Here is a 19,934-nt window from a genome sequence, read left to right as displayed (position 1 = left end):
GACTGTGAATTCTCTGCTGCAGCTCTTAGAGGCACAGCCCCTCTATGGAAAGTGGGCAAAAAAAAAATTCTAGAAACGTTTACACGTAGTGTTATTTCTGTCAATAGATAACAAAGATGTTTGCACTTTCCTAAGCTGAACAATCTACCTTTTTCTAGCTGGGGACTTTTTAAAAAGAAGTTAATATTTCTTCATCTCTAGAGAAAGATAATATTGTCTATTAAGCAAAGATCTTCATTACAGCAGTTTCCATGGTGGAAGTGAACTTGGAGAGGGGGATTCTTTGCCAGTGTATGTGTTACTTGTGGCCTTGGTTTCACAGCATCATAGGGATCTCAAATTTCAATATTACTCAGCAAACAATTTTAGGATTAGCACCATCACTTTGCAACATATGCAATCAGATCAAAACTAATGTTACCTCATGTGATAGTTATGTTGGCCTTCAAGCAAAAGACTTTCTTGTTTTCTGTAACTCCTCTCATTAAATCTTCATTAAGAGCTCTGAACTAGGAGAGTAAATCATCTTTGTCCTCTATCACATTTATCTGAACCGTTAAAATATTGAGCTCCATCTGGTGCTGCTTTGCTCTTCTGTGTGATACTGGAGGTGTTTTCATTCAGCACCATATGTCAATAGGCACATTGGGAAGGGCAATAATTGATCAATAGTGGAGCTCATATTCAGGTGTCTGCCTTGTCAGTACATTGTGCCATGTATGGATGTTGCTTTATCACAACAAATTAGAACAGTCCAAAGCAAAGTCATAATTTGCGCTTGTCATATATTGACCTTGTTTCATTTAAAGTACATCTAGCAAATGAAGGGATTTGTACAGAGATGCACAAAGGATCCACTATTCTCCCTTTTTAGTTTAGAGATATTATTATGTATTTCAATTTCATCTTGTCTCCAGTTAAATTCTAATTACGCTACCTTTTCTTAAGAAACGTTTATTTTTTCTTGTTTCAGATGTGTATTTTTTTAACATGAGATGATCTAGTTGTATACAGAAGTCAAATTACTTTGAGCTTAGCTGAGCAGACAGATGAAAAAATCATGTAGACCATCAATTATTAGGAATTTCCTCTCTGCACTAGACTGTAATGTTTCTTTTCATGATCAGCCTGAAACTGTGACTTGGTGAAGCCAGCACTTTAAGATGGATTTGCCTTTATCTCTTGTTGTTTGCGTATTTAATTTTTTGTGGGAAGTCTTACACAGTCTGAGCATGGTTTGGGATTTAGAAAAAGGTAAATCTACCTAATTATATTAATCTGAATTGTGAGCTGAACAGTGGTAATCAAGCCTATTCTCACCATCATATTTTGCTTTGGAAAGCACTTACCTCTCATGTAGTAATGGTGGTGTATCTGAGAGATGGCTGCTCTACCATATGCTTTGGCAGATTTCCAGGACAACTTCCCTTGTAAAATTGTTTACATCCTTTCAAAGCATCAGATCACTTGAGTACCTTTAGTGAGACTAGAGAGTGCAGTTGCTCAGAAATTCACTATGGCCATCTTACTAAAGGAATGTAACAACTATTTGTATAATGGGGAAGAGGAAAGGGAAAATGGCTTGCTCGTGCCTCTGCCTTCAAATGAGCCAGGCAGAAGAGTTTTGCAGCACTGAGTTGAACAATGTGAAATGAATTATCAGAAGACAGCTCCTCAAATTCTTTCCAATTCTAAAAATCCTAGCAGTAAGATAAATAAAGCACAGAAAACTGAGATGTGAGTCGAGGGAATAAACATTTGAGTCACCCAGACCATCAGAGTTGTGAGGAAACTATAGCTGGTAGAGTTGTGAGTGATTCACATTCTTCACATGCATCTTTCCCCTTCATTTAACTGGGTCTTGCATTTTCTTTGGTGCCTTTGCCTTCCTGGAAAATGGGGACCTGCATTAAGTCTGAGAAGGTGCTGTCAGAGTGGTCTTCTGTGACTTCCCCTTTCCCCTTGCAGAGCAGAGGCACATGTGTGTCTTGCCCAACCAGGTATGGTGCAGAGACTGCCCCAGGTGTTGCCCAGTGACTTAGCAGGCATTATAGTCATATCAGCATGGGATAGCACTCGACCTAATCAGTCATGCTAACATGCACGTGCACTAACCCCACTACTCCCTCTACAGCCAGGGCTAACATCTCTGCCTGTAATTCCTCACATTGTGGATATGTAGCTGACTTAAAGAACTCAGGGCTTCATTGTGCCATGTGGACTGAACTAAAGTCTCTCTCCTGATAGTGTCATTTGGAGTAGGCTCTTCCTCAGCCATGGTCTTGTTGAGTTCACTGGTGTCTCTCTTTAGAAAGAACATTGCGTTACACTGTGAATACAGAGGTATACAGACTGTAACAGAGAGCTACAGGACAGTTCACTGCATCCTGGAAAGTGTTGATGCTGAAAAGACTTTGGAGTCTAGGCTGATAGTCATATAAGTATTTCTTGTCTTCCTTGATTGTATGAGCTGAGAAACAAGGCTCTGAAGAGAGAGATGAACAACCCAATAGCTTCGTCTTGCTGGAGCATAGGCAGGTGCTCAGAACCTGGGTTGCTGCAAACGCTTCTGCATCCACATCAGAGGTCAGTGGTGGCCTTTCTGTCCAGAGATGCTGTGGTGCCCAGAGAGGTTGTGAGGTCTTCATCCATGGAGATATTCAAGACCCCACAAACCACTCTAGTTGTCCCTGCTTTGAGCAGGGATTTGGACTAGATGACCTCTGGACGTCCCTTCCAACCTCTATGATTCTGTGATGCTATGATAAGCAGCTTGTTCAGTTCCTCTAGGTTATTTGTATGCAAAAGCTATAATAAGCCTGCCTGCACATTTTGTGTGTTTGATTGATTATTAAGTTTGTAAAATTAACTGTTGGACAAAAAATAAATGGCCTTTTTCTTTGCCAAAGCAATGTTTCTCCAATAAGGCTCTAAAAGCAAACATGAATATTTAATAGACAATTCATTAGATGTAAGTATTTTCTACTTCAAAAAATGATTAGTGAGACATAAATCTGTACTGGAAAAATACTGTTTTTATATTTTACACTTGGGATAAATCACAAAGGAAGCTGCCTGATAAAATGTAGTTCAATTATATAATGTATTTTTAATGGCCTATGATGCCAAAAGTAAAATATTGTACATAAGAGACCTTTTTTGGCCCATAGTACAGTCAAAAAGTGATCTCAACTATCACTGTATAAAATATTAACATTTTTAATCTAAAATTGCAGCGTATAACTGATGCCTCATGTAAAGAGACTTAATGTCAAACAATGTGTTCATAAGTAAAAATGCATTATTCTGCTCAGAGGTTTTAGCTATCTGCATTTTTAAATCTGCAAATAATTAATTTCACATGTTTATAGTAATTTTCCAGTCCAGAGGAATTAAAAGATGCATCCTATCTGTTTGTCAGATGAAATCCATATGATTAGCTATTTTGTCACAGAAATCTTACCCAGATGGGTCAAACCTGTATTCATTCAGTAGTTACTAATGGGATTATCAAGAAATGTTTTATCGGTGCCTCATATTCCCATCAGCCTCTTCCATTAAGATGGTCATGCTGCAGGTATTTCTAATCCTTTTCTCTAGGAAGTGGAGTCCAAGTCAGAAGATATTGTTTCCACAGTAGATTTAGTACATCTAAGTTACTTTACTGTGAGATCCATCCTGTCCATCACAAGTGAATTCAGATGACATTAGTTAGAATTAAAGGCATCCTTTCTCATGTTGTTTCTTATTTCAAAGGAATTTTTCTCTCTCTATTGCAGACCTCATTGCAGTAAGCTCATTGTTACACAGCAAACTTGAGCAATGAGATAGTGTTTGCATTTTACTTCTACTCAAGCAACCTACCCTGTTCTTTAAGTTGCCCTCCCACTCACACTTTTTTGTCTACATGAAAGGACATTTGCAAACATTTCCCCTTGTTACTAACTCTGTTCTGTTCCAGCATTGAGATCCTGTCAGCTGCTGCCAGAAATTAAGCACTGTAACAATGACACCTGCTCTGAGTTGGATTAGATGACACATTGCCTGAATGCTGGCAATAGCCAGCCACCTGCCTGCATTACTAACTCCACTGGAGCTGAACCTCTGGAAGTATTTTGCAAAGTAAAGATAAAGCTTTACCCCATCATCAAATTTTGTCATGAGACTTCATATAAAAATATTTTTAAATTGTAATCATGTGACTCTGTCTCCTTATATCAAGTTATTCTATATTTTAAGTGTCAGTGTCCTCTTATGCCAAAACTGTTTTATTAACAGCTTCCTGTTTATTAGTTAGGGCTTTCTTTTTTCACTCTTATTTTCATCCTTACTGCTTTTGCTCTACATTTGCTTGAAAGTCAAAAGCTTCTTAAAAATCCTAATTGAAATGTGAGCAGTATATTCCCCTTTTTCACTAAACCTGTACTTTGATTGAAAGTATATACGTGAAAGATATTGGCGCTATTATTTACTAGATTCCTCTTATCCATGAACGTGGAGGTTAATGCTTGTGAGTATGTAATATTTTCCCTGAAACTGGACATATATTGACAGTATCTAAGTAATTATCCAGTGGCAACATATGCACTTTTGAAAAGTATTGGCAGCACATTACTGCTGCTTTTCCGGTTCTATGGAATTACCCTTGTGAATTTACATTTACTTTGGTTTTGCAGAGGAAGAATGGTTTAATCAACTAAAATTTGCTGGATTTTGTTTTTCCACTTAATTCACTCCACATGGCAAATCAATCTGTGCTGTTAACATAACAGAGTAATTCTCAAAAACAGTGGAACCTGTAGCAGTTACTGTTTAGTACTCTGTACTCAGACATCATACGGAGCTTGAATATAGAGAGAATTGTTACTAGAGGGAGGATGTTGATCTTCTCTCCTTTTCTGGCTTTTCCTGCGTTATGGTCTTAACAGAAATAAGCTATGTTTGCCAGAAATTAAAGCACTGTTCCCATTCTGTCTTTTTAACTTGCCTTGCAGGGTCTTGCTAAAGTAGGCAAGATTTAATTCTGGTTGCTGGATCTGTTTCAGAATCTTATTTATCTCCTTTTACTTTTATGAGGAAGGCTTTAAAAGGTGAGGAGAGCCCCAGTCTTGAGTATTTTTCTCTTAAATGATGATAGGGAAAACACCTTAATGGTAAATCTTGATTTCTTTTCCCTATTGATATGCATACATAAATGAGAGCATTGGTTTTTTGTAGTTGCCTGCCTAGTAGCCTCAAGGCAAATAAACAATTACACCATTCAATTGGAGACACTGTGATTTTATCCTTCTTAAGGTTATATGCTATGAATCTCTTTTCTCAACTTTCTTAACTTTTAGACTCCAGAAATGCTTGTATTAAGGTGAGTCCTACAGTTGTTTTGGTCTTGAAATGACTTGACAATGTTCTTGAAAATGAACCAAAAAAAGTCTTTGTTGGAGGAGGATGTTCAAGAGGGTATTTGACAAAAGACACTAATTTCCAGCCTTGATCCTGAAAGACAGCCTGCAAATACAGCAAAGTGTGGGCTTTTCAAGAGACGTTCAATGTCAGCATAACTTTGCTTCCATTCAGACTAACAATGATAACTTCAGAACGAGCAGAGTCAGGTCAATAGTGAATATATATATTTAAATCCTGCCATCAAAAGGAGTTAGAATGCCTGCAGGAGTACATGTGAGTTTAGTAGCCAGGACTTAAATTAAACAGCAGTTAACAACACTCTGTGCCGCTTTCAGGAGCATAAGAACCTGCCCTTTACAAGTTTTCCTTGACCTAGCTGATGACTGTAACTCACCAAAGCAGGTGTTTATGCTTTTGGAGTTACGTAAGTGGCCCCTACTTTAGTCTCTTCCACTCGTTGTTACATAGTGATACTGGAGAAGAATACGGTGCTTAGTTTTTAAGTACGTTTGTGGTTGATTTGTTTTCTTTGGAAATACAATGTCTGTATAAACTTAATGGTAAAAGAGAAAGGTAGTCTTGCCAGAACATGCAAGTCTATAATATGTGGGCCTATGGTACTGCCTGTATTCTAGGATTGGCAGCAATGATATGGTACTAAAGTGATTTGTCAGTGAAGCCAGAAAGTTTGGGAATTAATGAATATCTCTGATACAGAGAGATGGGCTATCGAAAATTGTGATTATCAAATACTGATCTAATATTTTCAAGAATTAAGGAATTTGATTTCCAGCTGGTAAAGGGGGTTGGGGAGTGGAAAGAAGAAGGAGGGAAAAATTACAGCTTGTGAAAAATAGTAGATTAATGGCACTGAAGACTGAAACTCATTGTATATTGACTATCTGTAACCCAGACTCTGGCGATCTGAATTCTACCATACAAACCAGTTTTGAAGATCAGGGTTCAATTAAACTAAATACACCTTGCTAGTGCTTCTCAATCGGAATAATAATTAAAAAAAAGTTCTTGTAAGAAACAAGTTGTTTTATAAAGAATGCCGTCTTTGCACTGAACATTTTGAATTTTCATGTCTAGAAACGTGTCGTTTTCCAACATTTCTCTGAATAAGAGTACAGTTCTTCCATAGGAAATACTCTTTTCTCGAACCAATTTCAGTAAGTGGGTTGCCCAGAGGCTGTGAAATCTCTGCCTGTGAAGGTATTCAGGACTCAATGGGACAAGCCCCTGAGCCACCTGATCTAAGTTGGCCCTGCTTGTCGTGGTCTAACCTCAGTCGGCAGCTAAGCACCATGCAGCCACTCGCTCACTCTGCCTCCTCTGGTGGGATGGGGGAGAGAATTGGAAAAGCACAAGTGAGAAAAACTCGTGGGTTGAGATAAAAACAGTTTAATAATTGAAATAAAATGATAATAATAATAATAATATGATAATAATACACAAAGCAAGTGATGCACAGTACAATTGCTCACCACCCGCTGACCGATGCCCAGCCAGTCCCTGAGCAGCGGCCCCCCCGGCCAGCTTTCCCCAGTTTATATACTGGGCATGAAGTCACATGGTATGGAATGTCCCTTTGGCCAGTTTGGGTCAGCTGTCCTGGCTGTGCCCCCTCCCAGCTTCTTGTGCCCGTCCAGCCTTCTCAGTCAGTAGAGCATGGGGAGCTGAAAAGTCCTTGACTAGTGTAAGCACTACTTAGCAACAACTAAAACATTGGTGTGTTATCAACATTGTTCTCCTCCTAAATCCAAAACACAGCACTGTACCAGCTACTAGGAAGAAAATTAACTCTATCCTGAAACCAGGACACTGCTTTAGGTCCTTCCAACCTAAATTAGTCTGTGATTCTCTGATTCTGATAAGTCTCTTGTCACACTGGGTTTGCACTGCTCTGAAGACCAGCAAGAATGTTATTACTGACCAGAAGAAAATCTGTTTTGCTATGGATAGTCCTCCTCAAGAAATCAGTTTGAAACAACCAATTTATTTGAACGTTGGTGTCCTGTCAATTATCATATGGCGATAACTCTATGGGCACTGGTGCCGCAGGTCAGTTCCAAACACTTATTCCATTTTTGTGTTTGCAAAGTGTTTTATCTCATTGTCTGTCCCGTTAATTCCTCTGTCTTCCTTTCTTCATCATCTAGACATCACTTTCTAGCAGATTGCTCGTGTCAATATTCACCTTATTTAAATTTCCAAGGGGAGCAATGTTACATTGATTTTTGTTTGCATGTTCCCATAATCTGAAATTGAGTTTTCTTCTCCAAACCATTTAATGAGCCAAGACTCAAAAGTCAATTACAAAAGAACAATGGTCTTCTCCTCTCAATGAAACATTTAGAAGCTGAAGGATACTGTGTCTAAATACTAATCTAACAAAGAGAGTTTAGCAGATTGCATTCACTAAAGTATTTTTGTAACTAAGATGGTGTTCTTGATTTTTTCTTCTTTCAGGTATTTTGATTGGCTATTTTCTCCTTAGATTAAGAGAATGTGACATTGCATTCTATTACTCTTCTATCTGGATTTGTTCTTCTCTTTCCAGTCTTGTTTTTCTCAGGCTTTCTTAGTGCTTTCCTTTACACTTAACATGAGCAAACCCAAGAGAAACGGATTTCCATATTAATAATTTAGCACTATTATCTCTTTCTTCTGAAAATAACTGAACCTCCCAAATGTATTTTGGTTAGATCTTCTGTTGACAAAGCTGATAAAATAACATTACAAGATACTGAGTAAAAAATATTCTTTAAACATCTGTATGTATATTTGTGATAACTATATGGAAGTTTTTTGTTTCTCTGTGTGAAAACATGTAACACATAAGAAATCAAATTTAGATGAAGACAGTGTTCACTTGTGAAACAGCATCTCCACAAGTCGTGTTACTGTGGCTGCCATATCTAGTATGGCTTAAACTGCAATGTGCTGGAAAATGCCTAAAAGCTTCCTGTTTAACAGCCATCACTAATTTTACAGGCTGTTTTTAATAAGTTTCCTCCATTGCTCAAATTTTATTGGTGTGTCAGGACCATAGTTTCCTTCTGTATATTAGGCTTATTAGACGGTTCTTCTGAGTTTTGGTGTTGTTTTTTTTTTAATCTGAGTTGTTTATGTCAAAATTGCCAGTCCACTGCTGGCTTGACTTAACCTCATCTTTGAGAGGGTAATTTGCAGGAAATTTTTAGAGTAGCAGTACTTAGTCTTGGTTTTGTGGTATCTACTTGCTAAAGTCTCATGGGAAAATAAAAGATAATTTGTGAAATGTACTTATGAAGAAAAACATCATTAGAGGCCTGATTTAGAATCCATAAAAGTCAATGGAAAGAGTACAACTGAATTCATTGTCTCTGAAACAAGTCTCGTGGGGGCATTTTGTTGCTGTTGTATCATTTCATGTTGAAATATTTTTCAGAAAGTCATCAGCAAAAGAACAGCAAGATTTTTTTCTGAAGTTTTTAATACCAGAGTCACTTGTTCCATTATGCACTAAATCCATTTTTTCATGCAGCTCAATAGTACTTCGGGTACTAATATTTCTCTGTGTCCATTTTTGAGGATTCCACTATTCTTTTTGTTTAAAAAAAATGTCAACTCTGTAGTGACTGGGTTGGGTTTGGTGGGTTTTTTTGTTTTTTTTTTTCCTGTGCTAAAGAAAATCATATATATGTATCTTAACTGTTGGAGCTTTCATTCCTATCACTTCACAAACTAGTAATAATGTTCTAGCTACTCTAAGGACATGAACATGTTATAGCAGTTTCAATAATTTCAGCATCTATGAGGATAGTGGAGGGAAGAATCAAATAGGCGTCAAAAGTACAAATGTCAGCCTCCGACCCATATAGTCACCATAGCTTCCAGATAAACAATACTAGATTTAAGAACTCCCAATAAGTTGTATTAACCAAGAATTAATGTAAGAAACATTGAATATAATACAATGTCTAAAAAACTAGGAAATCATCCCTAAAGCCAAGTAACAATTTTGTTGCCTGGTTTTCTCAGTCTCACTTTCCTTTTCTCATACCCTGTACACCCTTACCCATTTCCTGGGTATTCCTCGAACTCAGCCTGTAGTAGTTGTCCCTGTTAATGTGATCCATTTAGTTGTCTAAAGCTGTATTATATGCAATTTTATGAGAATTTCATTGATTTCCATTAGAATTTGAACAATTCACCTTCCAGTATTAACATGTGGCTGTCTGAGTTCTCACGTCAGCTTCAGCCGACCCTGCTGTAGCTTTCTTACAAAATACTATTTCTCCTGAGTGCAAACAGAGCTAAAATTCTCGCCTTCTCCTCTTTACTGCATATTCTCTGTTCTTCACCAGGCAGCCTTCTTTTAAGTAACAGCCATTCTGGTGCGAATACCTTATGTAAAGCTCTTTCCATGCTACACACAACCCATAGAAAAGAAGATGGGAGCACTGCAAAGAGATCTTGCTGGCATAGTCATGGCCCTCCACCTTCCTGTGCAACAAATCTGTAAAATACTATGCTGTGGGCAGCATCAGATTTCCTTTTTCCCACTGGCTTCAGTTCTAACATTCAGAATTCACATGGCCAAGAGGAAGGGAAGCTGAAGACCATGGCTTTGTAGCTGGGACTTCGTTATTTGTCCATGTGGGGCAGCAACGATGAGACCACACTGTCATACAAACTTTTCTTGATTGCCGGATGGATCTCCACACATCTGCACTTCTGTGTGAATGCCAAAAAACAGAATCAGATCCTGACTTGCCATTTTGCTTTTAGCTGAAGTTCAGGACCAAGCTTCCAGACCTAGATTTACCCACCAACGTTATTCCCACCCCCGACTTGGGTAACCACAGCCGTACATCAGCCTCCCCTCCATGTCCTCCTTTCCATGAGAAGAAAATGCATGTGCAGGCCAGAAGGGAGTCACAGCATGGCTTTCAGGAAACCAGAAGGAAAATAAGTTGACAAAATACTGATAGAACTACATGTGCCTGAGGAAGAATCAGGAAGAGGGAGGGGTGGCACAAGACCAGAAAAATAGATATTGACCACTAACCACAGTTTCTTTCTTTTTCATTTGAAAAAGTAAGCCCTGGTGGCTGTTTTGTTTTTCTTTTTCAGTCATCTCTAACAAACAGCGACATCATCTTTGTGAAGTTGCATGCCCCTTGGGAGGTCCTGGGAAAATATGCTGAACTAATGAATGTAAGAATGCCTTTCAGGTAGGTGTAGTTGTGTTTTGTCTCAACCTCCAAAGTCACACTATACTGTAAAGATAATGTAATAATAACACCAAAATGCACTGGGAAAAGCTCTTCTATAAGATACCACACATCTTTAGAAAATATAAATGGAGTACCTTAGATGCCATATTCATTGCTGTTTCTTGTTAATGCCTGCAATTTCAGTACAATACTGGTTTGAAATTAAGGCGCGCTGTAGCAGTGCAGCTGTTTTCATGGGGTATTCTATCCTTAGGCCCTTTAACCCCTTCAATGCTGGAGCCCCCTGCATACTTGTGCGCTGCTGTTTTTTAAATGGACATTTCATTGAAATCAATGGGAGGTCAAGAAGATCCAGGTACGTAAGGCAGCACAGAAGGTGCATGTCTGTTGGACGTATCTGGTACGTTCAGCACCTGTAAATTGCTTATATAGAGTGTAATTATGGAAATACAGATTATAAATAAGTATCCCATCTAACAGGAGAACAATTCAGACTATAAATACTTTTTTCTGTGGAGAAAGTAAAGAATTTATATTAAATGCTACTGATAACCAATTTCACTCCACATTGTCATTCAGATTATTTTTATTGTTTATTTAATATTATTTGCATGTTGGACTATGAAATTTTCTATGTTAAAATATCGATTTTACTCTGCTGGTTATCAGAACTGTTAAAATACCATAAAGACTTCCACTGGAACTGACCAAAACCAATGAACTGATAGGTCTTGATTCTTCTTTCAATTAGCAGGGTTTATAGATGCATAACTCCATTGATTTTAATGGAATTACTCCTGAGCAAGAAAAGGATCAGACCCAGAATATGCAACTAGCGAGTTGGTGTCCTTTGTAGGATTTCTATTCCTGTTTTCTTCTTACTTAAGGATGAAAAATGCCTCTGATATTAGACAAGCTGTAGCAGTACAGAACTTGCTAGGAAAAATGGATATGAATTAAGGACAAAATTGCAGGCTTATTCTGTATGTATTTTGGTTTTCATTTTCACAGCAAATCTTCAACTGTTCTTTCTTGTGCTTTTAGTGATAGAGAGAAAAATATAAAAGCTATCACAAGTTATTGTGAGATACTCATATTCTTTTAAAAAAGTGTTCTAGCCATAGAAACAATGGGCTGGGCCAAAAGCGTACCTCCTTTGACTTCTGTGGCATTCCTTGAGATGAACCTGCCCTAGTAGGAGGATAAGGTCTCTTGATTAAGAAATACACCAGAAACTCAGATTTTAGTCACTGTGAGCAGCTTGTTCTTTCCTGATCTGAAGTTCCTTTTTTGAAATCTATCTCTCAGCAGATAGCAAAGTAGATGCCATACAGATTATACAGAAAGCATCAAAAATACTAAAGGTTTCTTGACTTGTTTCAGGGCCACGGCTTCATTCTTTCCACGTCCACAGAGAGAGAATTATTACAGTATTGTTAAGAGGAAATCATGGTGATTTATTAACGTCTGCTGGGCAGGCTCTTAAATTTTATTTTAAGAGCAACCATACTGTTTACTATTTAAAAACAAGGACCAGCATTTTACAAAATGTCCACTAGGCTAGACTGCCTGTTTCCAAGTGCCCTTGTCTGACCCCTTTTTTTAAGGGCTGCTGATTGCTTACAGCTCCTGATCTTTTAGGTTAGAATTGTCCAAGGCCCACACATCAGTGAATAAAATCCTTGCTGTTTCAAAGCAGGGATGCCAAAACAGTGGATGCCTCTGAATATTTGAACCAAAACCAAGAAGTGGATGGCATCTTCAGAAACACTTATCTTTGACCCTTCTCTACTCCTGCCAAGTAAATAACACTATCTTGTGGAGGAGTTGGCCAAAGGAGGCTGGCCAACATGAAATTGTTTTGAAAATTTCACTTCACTGGCACAATATGGGCACTGATAACAAAACTAATGTCAAAATATTATGTGTTATTTAAATTCTAAGTTCTGAAAATGAACCTGGAATTCTAACCAGGTTTTTTTTCTATAGCTTATAAGGCATCAGTGCTGTCTTATTTTAGAAAGGTCCCAACCATGCTTGCTTCTGAAGCACTAACAGCATTCCTACAGTACATTTAATATACACAAATATTCAGAATGAAGAGTGTGGTGTGAGCCCTTCATTTTCCAGAAGTGGTACAGTTCAGTGTTACACCACAGAACCTCTCAGAATATACAGAATATACAGAAACCACCTTGAGTTAACAATGACCTCCAGCGGTCATTGAAACCAGAGTCCAGGCAGGCACCCAAATCTTCCAGTAAGGACTATCAGCCCCAAACCTACACCTAAAACCCCTCAGATTTTCTGAACTCTTATGAAGATGTGATCTTTCTGCTGAAGATGATGGGTCAAATCCTGACAGCTGTGGTGTTATAGGCACATATGAGGAGAACAAGAGCTTCCAGCAGCAGAGTGGGACAGGAGGTGGACTCCCCGTTCCGGATCCACACAGGATGGTTAGGGGACCGCTCCGCCTGCCCACCCCAGGCGACGTGAGCCCTACGGGGCGGGTCAGGAAGCAGGCCAAGAGTGTGGTCAGCACGTGTCTGCTCATGCATGTTTGTCTGCTCACTGGTTCCCCACACGCACTCCCACACAGCTTATTGCACTGACAGCAGAAATCAGCTGTGCCTGTATGAGGGGCAGAGGGAGTGGCTGCATACATGGGGGAGGGTGGCGAGCACATGTTCATTTGCTTGTGTAGCCTATATTCTGTTTCAAGGGATGTTACCCCAACAGCAAGCACTGGTCCCGCTTGGTACTGCATGTGTTATGGCATATTGCAGCATCAGGTACCACTTTCCTGGCTTTTCTAAGTGATTCCCCTTGTGTTTCACCAAATGCAGTTCTAGTAATTCACTAGTGGATGTGAGATAATTTATCCATATTTGTATCAGGCCTATAAAATTCCTGCAACAGTTTATGGACTTCTTTGAAATAAAAACATCTTTGGGTCCCTGTCTTTCACACATGACAAGTAGCAGAAAAAGAGAAGACAATGGGAAAACGATGACCTTCTTGCAATTCAGACGTCACCAGAGTCTGTGTGGCTTCCTGTGACAGTTCTGTTAATCTCTCTTTTAGTCTCTTCCTCCACCTCTTACAGGCTTCTGTCTTCAATCTCCTTTCCTTCCTTGCTAGTTCATACTGTAACTGACGATGGGTTTTCTTCTCGACTGGCTTCATTTTTGCTGTTCTTCCAGGAGAAAAATCTATTACCTGCACCGCCGATACAAGTTCATGAATAGGTGAGTACAATTCTTATGCCGGTCCAGTTTATGTTCATTTGGACCCAATAACAAAAATAATGGTTATGGCCAAGCTGGAAGGAAAAGTTTATTAGCTGTGTTTGCAGGAAGGGTGGAGGGAGTGATTACACACTAGGACATCTGCAAAAACAACTACAGAAGTCACATTTTTAAGGCATCTGCCATGTGAAAGAGGCAATTCATTTTATCAGTGTTGCCTTTTTTAGGAAGAAGGAAATATTTTTCAATTGATGGAGTCTTTTAAAGAAGAATAAGTGCGTTTGTTAGTGCAAACACTGTATCTCTTTCTTTTCAGGTAGCTCATTAGGGAGTTTCTTGAGGTTAAAATACCACAGTTACGGCTTTTTTTTCATTTCCATGCACCTTACTTACTTGTAATAGCAATGGCATTATTTATTTATTGCTTCCTCTGTGAGGATACTTAGTACTTTGTTGGTAGATAGGAAGGCAATGAACCAAGTTTATCTCTGGTGTAACATTATTGAGCTTGAGAGATTAGTATTTTTCAAGAATCTTTGAAGTGCTTTCACTCAATTATTAAATATCTTTAAGGTTATGTTTTATGCCTGACGATGAAAAACTTTCAATGCTGCAGTTTGCATTTTCTTTTTGATACCTTGGACAATTAAATGAAAATGTCTCCAGAAAGCCTAAAAAATATACAGGCTTGGCAAAGACCAGATCATAATGTTGGCATTTAATGCCACAGTGCTGTTGATGGAGTTTTCGAAAGGGTTTAGTGTTTGATTTACTGTCTCCCTTTGAGGTCAGTGGAAAAACTCCCATGAACCTCTGAGAGAGAAGAATTAGCTTTGAAAAATCTGCATTTTGGAGTAAACAGCTGTATCACTCTGCAGCTAATGTCAGCAGATGAACATCCATGGGAAAATAAATCATATATTATCACTCTGCTGTATAAGCATGTTAAAAAGCATTTTATATATTAAATTCCATCACTCGGTACTGGTGACTTGAGAGTACCAGCATTGATCTCACATTACAGTATTTGCTTCTTTATATTAGTAAGGACCAAATGGGCTCTTTGTGGAGTTCAGACTTTTTTACCTAGTTGGCACAGGCTCATAGACACACAATTCTTCTAAAGCTTGTTGATGCTCCCCACTTTCCATTCCCACCTTATAATACATACTATAGCGCCTGTTAACTTTGGAATTTGTCTTGATTTTAATTAAGACATGGCTGCTTCGACGAAACCAATAGATTAAAAGGAAGGAGTAGATGAAGATTCTAACATTCGTATGTGGTATATGAAATTTTGCTTTACATTCATTTTCTTATGAGTCAGGATGCGATTTGAAGTCAGTATGGGAAGAGGTATGATCTTTTTATGGTATTTTAGTTCCTGAGTGATGACAACACTTGGCTAAATTCTGTTTTTATGTTCAGGTCTATAAATAGCTACTTGAAGCGGAAAAGCTATAACTGAATAGTCCCAGTGGAAAAAAAGAAAACATATTCAGCTTTATTTTCATTTATGTGAAACTCAGATATACAGCTTCAACAAAAGTATCTATTTCTTCTACTCCTAGTTCAGTGAAGATTATAAGTAACTGAAGCCTTCGTCCATTTTTTTGAGCTAAGCCAAACATTTTAATGACGTTCAAGCAAAATTTATTTTAAAGAGAACTTTTGTTACAAGGTAAAGCCCAGAGCAAGTCACTTGCAACTTGTCAGTCTGACTTGAATTGTCTCTCTGAAAAACTCTAGTGATCCCAAAATTTCAAATAACAAAACTCTCCTCATATATTCTGGAGAAAAGGAAGGCTATCAGGTACCTATACAGTACCTAGAACTCTACCTGCATTGTGGTTAAAAACTAAACTAAGACAATATCTAGCACTACAATATGCGTTAAGCTCTATCAAAGCTGAGCCAGAGATAAAAACCAGTCTTGATTCAAAACATTTGTTTTTCCTAACTTCCTCTTTCCTTTGAAAAAATGATTCTATCCCTACCCCACTTCCTAGTGAGAAACCAGTTTCTTTCAAATTATTTGAGAAACCCTTTGAGTGAGTTAAGCACAACATGTATCTTCAGAAAGAGGATACTGTGTAAAGACTAGACCTGGAGAGCAGGGGCAGGATTGAAGTGGAAGAAACTCTGTCTTTGAGACACTATGTGAATTAAGACAATGAATTTTTGCCATGTGAGGCTAACAAGTGTTTTTAAAGAAGGAATTTAAGAAGGATATTATCATCAGATCTTCAGGGAACACCGTTTCAGTCAAGTATATAAGCTTCTCCATAAGGGAAGGTGAGGCATGGGTTAGCCTTGAAGAAGCGATAAAGCATGGTAGATTTTTAACACTGTGTCTGTGTTTCTTAGCACCAACACTACTCTTTCACCTTTTTTTTCGAGAGAGACTCCTGTAGAGTATAAAGCCTGCACTACTGGCTGACGGAACTGCTGGAGTGGCCTGGAGGCAATTTAAGAGTTTGGTCATTTTTCTTTTCCAAGGAGATAACTAGGTTTTTTTTCCCTAGGGCTGGCTTTCCTGTACTGGAAACTGTACTGTTCTGGGCCTTGTGGAAAGGCTTTGAAACCTTTTCAGACCTGTTTGCCAGCAGGGAAGGAGTGGGCTCACTGAGCATGCCAAGTAATCTGAGCCTTGGGAATGGCAAACCAGTCAAATTCTGGGTACACTCAGTGAGAAGCCAACATGAATAATGCATTGCTCTTAAGTGGGGAAAGCACTCTGTGTGCGCTGTGCATGCATGCATGGTGTGATAAACCTGCAGCAGACGTATCTCAAATGTGCACATTGACTTGCAGGATGAATGGGAAAGGATTGCAGATTAGCAAGGGTGTTAATAGCTTAGAGAATTCAAATTATTTTAGTCAACAAATAAGCATGGAATAGGATATTTAGACAACCTGCCTGATTCCTCTTCCCTTTTCCATACCCAGAGTCACTAAGCCTGCCAAACATACAGTAATGCAGAGCTTGTGGCCTTTACAGAGGGAAAACTGGAGGCCGAGAGAGGGAATCCCCCTGGAGAGAACTTACTTTTCCCTTCGCGTTCCTATCAGTGTCTGCACAGACTAGCTCAAGGCTGTCAGGTTGGATGCTGCAACTGAAGAGTTACAGTTGGTCAGGCCCTTTACAGCGCTGGGATCTGATGTCTTGCCTGTGCTCGGGCATAGACATTTGCAAACCACCTCCTCCCATACTCTGAACTGCTGGGCCAGTGCAAACACTGCCCATGAAGAGTTTATGATTAATTTAGTATAAGTCTTATGTTATGTTCACATACACATTCCAGTTCTTCCAAACAGTCCTGATGGTAAATTTGCCCCCTCGCCATGCTATTCTCAGAATGGGAATACACAAATGGTACCAGAACAAGTAGAGCTAATTTGTTTACAATTTTTAAATGTGCCCATGTTTAAAAATTAGCATTAGCTTTCTTATCCAGGATAAAAATACCTGATGGGAGAAGGTTGAATATTCTAGGAAATGCTATATGTATTTTAAATGAAAGTATGTAATAATTTCATGTCACTTTGCCCCACACTCAGCTGCTTGGGTATGGATTGCTCTCCCTCAAAGTGACTGTGCAGAGCTCACAGCATTTGCTGGTCATAGAGTTATTGCACTGACTTCTATAGAAAGAAAAGAAACAACTACATTTCCAGGCCTTGAGCTTCATCCAGAACTGGACTTAAAGTTCAAAGGATGTCGATTCATGCCCTTTAGCTTCACTTCTGGAAAGATTCATCCCCTGACTGAAGTATGTGCATAGTCCGTAATTTGTAGTCTATGATTTTGGCAGGCAGGGATCACTGATTAGGACTTGAAGGTGTTAGGAACTTCTGAGAGAGTAGGACTCATTGTGCCAGACATGTCTCATCTTTCTCATGTGTTTTTCATTATAACATTTTCATTTGGATTTGAATTTGGGTTAGATTGTCTTCTCCAGTCAGCTCTGATTCTTCCCTTTCCCTTCATTTCAGTGTGCATCTTTGCATGAGTGCACTTGCAGTTAGATCTGCCCTTTCTCCAGCTTGATCTTAGTTTGCTTTCACCTTCTAAATATAAGAATCTGCATAGCAGTCACCTATTAATCTATACGCTGAGTGTTCTGGTTTCATGGAGGTTGTAGTATTGCAAGACACTACAATTGAATCAAATGAACAAAGTAGCCTATTTTTTATAGCATCAATTGTGAGGTAAGAATCTGTATGGAGAGCAGTAAAGGGATGCAACTTGCTGGGGTTTAGCTGCCAAAGCTCTCTGTCACAGTCTCTGCTGTTCTAACGTTTATATGTCCAAAGTCTAATGTGTCAATTAAGCCTGAAATTTAAACTAACTGAAAAGCTGAGAAATAAAGGTTTAGAAAGTTGCCAGGAGCTTACTGAGCTTAATAAGATTTATAGCATCATGTACTATCAGCATTGTTTTTCTGTTCAGACAAAATAAGATGCTCCTCCGCTGAAAGCTGGTTATTAATAATCAAGTTCAGCATGTATAATTTGGTCTGCCTAGAAGAAGTCAAAAGACATTGCATATTTTCTAGTTGTAAATATTAAGTGGCCTAGTTTGCCAGCATGTGTTCTTTGTAAGTTGCTCTGTAATGTAATGAAAAAACACTATCTCAAATGCTCACACTTTTCATGTGCTGCAGGATCGAGAAACAAATAAGCAGGTTTCGAGGATGGTTACCTAGAAAGCCAATGAAACTGGACAAGGAGACACTGCCAGATCTGGAGGAGAATGACTGCTATACTGCTCCATTCAGCCAACAAAGGATCCATCAGTGAGTATTTTATTATAACTTAATTACAAGATCAAAAATTTTCCTTCTGGATTCACCCTGAAAAAAATCAATTTCTTAGTTCATGTATTAAAGACTAGTGCCTTCAAATTAGTTCTTTGTCACAAAAAGGGAAAGATAGAGAGTCCTGAGAGAGCATAAAGTCTGTCTACATTTCTAATAATTAAAGGTCCAGCTCAAAGCTAAAGGAAATCAATGGAAAAGTTCCTTTTAATTCACTGGAATTTCAATTACATCCCTAAAGTAGTCAAATGGCTAATTCTCTCTTGGGTCAGAATTGCAGTTGTTCTTTGTCACTTAATGATGTGATTAAAACTTCTTTTTCAGCATTTCTATGTCTTTAGCATAATCAAAATTAGTCCTTCTAACATTGATGGTCGAAATAAACTGATACTGCGTTTCATTCCTAGTTACGACTGTAGAACAAAGAGAACTCAAAAGAAAGCAGAGAATGTCGTTTTGTTTGTATTTCTCTGTCTTTATGGAAGCAAAACTGCTTGCAAAATACCAGTGTTAAGACCTATCAGTGACACTTGTCCAAGCGTATCAATGGCACCAATGTCACTAGAGAAATCATTTGACTACTAGAAGCCTTTATTCACTTGCAAAATGCAAAACAGAAAAAGCCCCATGTGACTTTCAGATCCTATGTTGAGTTTCAGGGCTGTCAAATTTTGGAGAAAGAGGGTGTCTTATGGGTAGTTACAGTGTTTGTGATACGGGACACAGTCATTGACTAACTGAGAACAAAATCACAAAGAATAGGCAGCATTGACCAGGGTACTAACAGAAGACACAGAATGAATTACAGGCAGCTCAAAGTCTAAAAATCTGAAATACGTGATTTTATTCAGGAAGAAGCCGAGTTGATGTAATGCTCTTAAATGCCTCACTTTGGATGAACAATTTTTCAGGGATTGGATTTATTAGCTGCAATAGGAATGAGTAAAACAGACCTCCTCTGCCATAATGCCCTCTGCCATTATGGGGAACAGAATGAAGCCCCCGTACTCCAAGGGAAAATGGTTAGCGACCTGCTACGCCACTTAGATGCACACAAGTCTATGGGGCCGGATGGGATCCACTCAAGGGTATTGAGGGAGCTGGCAGAAGTGCTCACCAGGCCACTTTCAATCATCTATCAGCAGTCCTGGCTAACCAGGACTGCTTGATCCCAGTTGACTGGAGGTTAGCAAATGTGATGCCCATCTACAAGAAGGGCCGGAAGGAGGATC

At 38.7% G+C, this 19,934-nt stretch overlaps 1 protein-coding gene across 1 annotated transcript in view; it reads left to right on the top strand.

Annotated features, from left to right (window-relative positions):
- Positions 1-19,934, top strand: part of ANO4 (anoctamin 4) — a 159,340-nt gene that overhangs the window by 71,318 nt on the left and 68,088 nt on the right. The window contains exons 4-6 of the mRNA XM_009321339.1: positions 10,528-10,628; positions 13,838-13,882; positions 18,550-18,681. Coding sequence (XP_009319614.1) covers positions 10,528-10,628; positions 13,838-13,882; positions 18,550-18,681 — 278 coding nt within the window. The remainder of the gene's footprint in view (positions 1-10,527; positions 10,629-13,837; positions 13,883-18,549; positions 18,682-19,934) is intronic.

The sequence above is a fragment of the Pygoscelis adeliae genome, unplaced genomic scaffold (genome assembly GCF_000699105.1).
Source record: "Pygoscelis adeliae isolate BGI_AS28 unplaced genomic scaffold, ASM69910v1 Scaffold232, whole genome shotgun sequence".
NCBI lineage: Eukaryota > Metazoa > Chordata > Aves > Sphenisciformes > Spheniscidae > Pygoscelis > Pygoscelis adeliae.
Note: the sequence above shows the minus strand (reverse complement) of the source record. Positions and strands in the feature narration are given on the sequence as shown.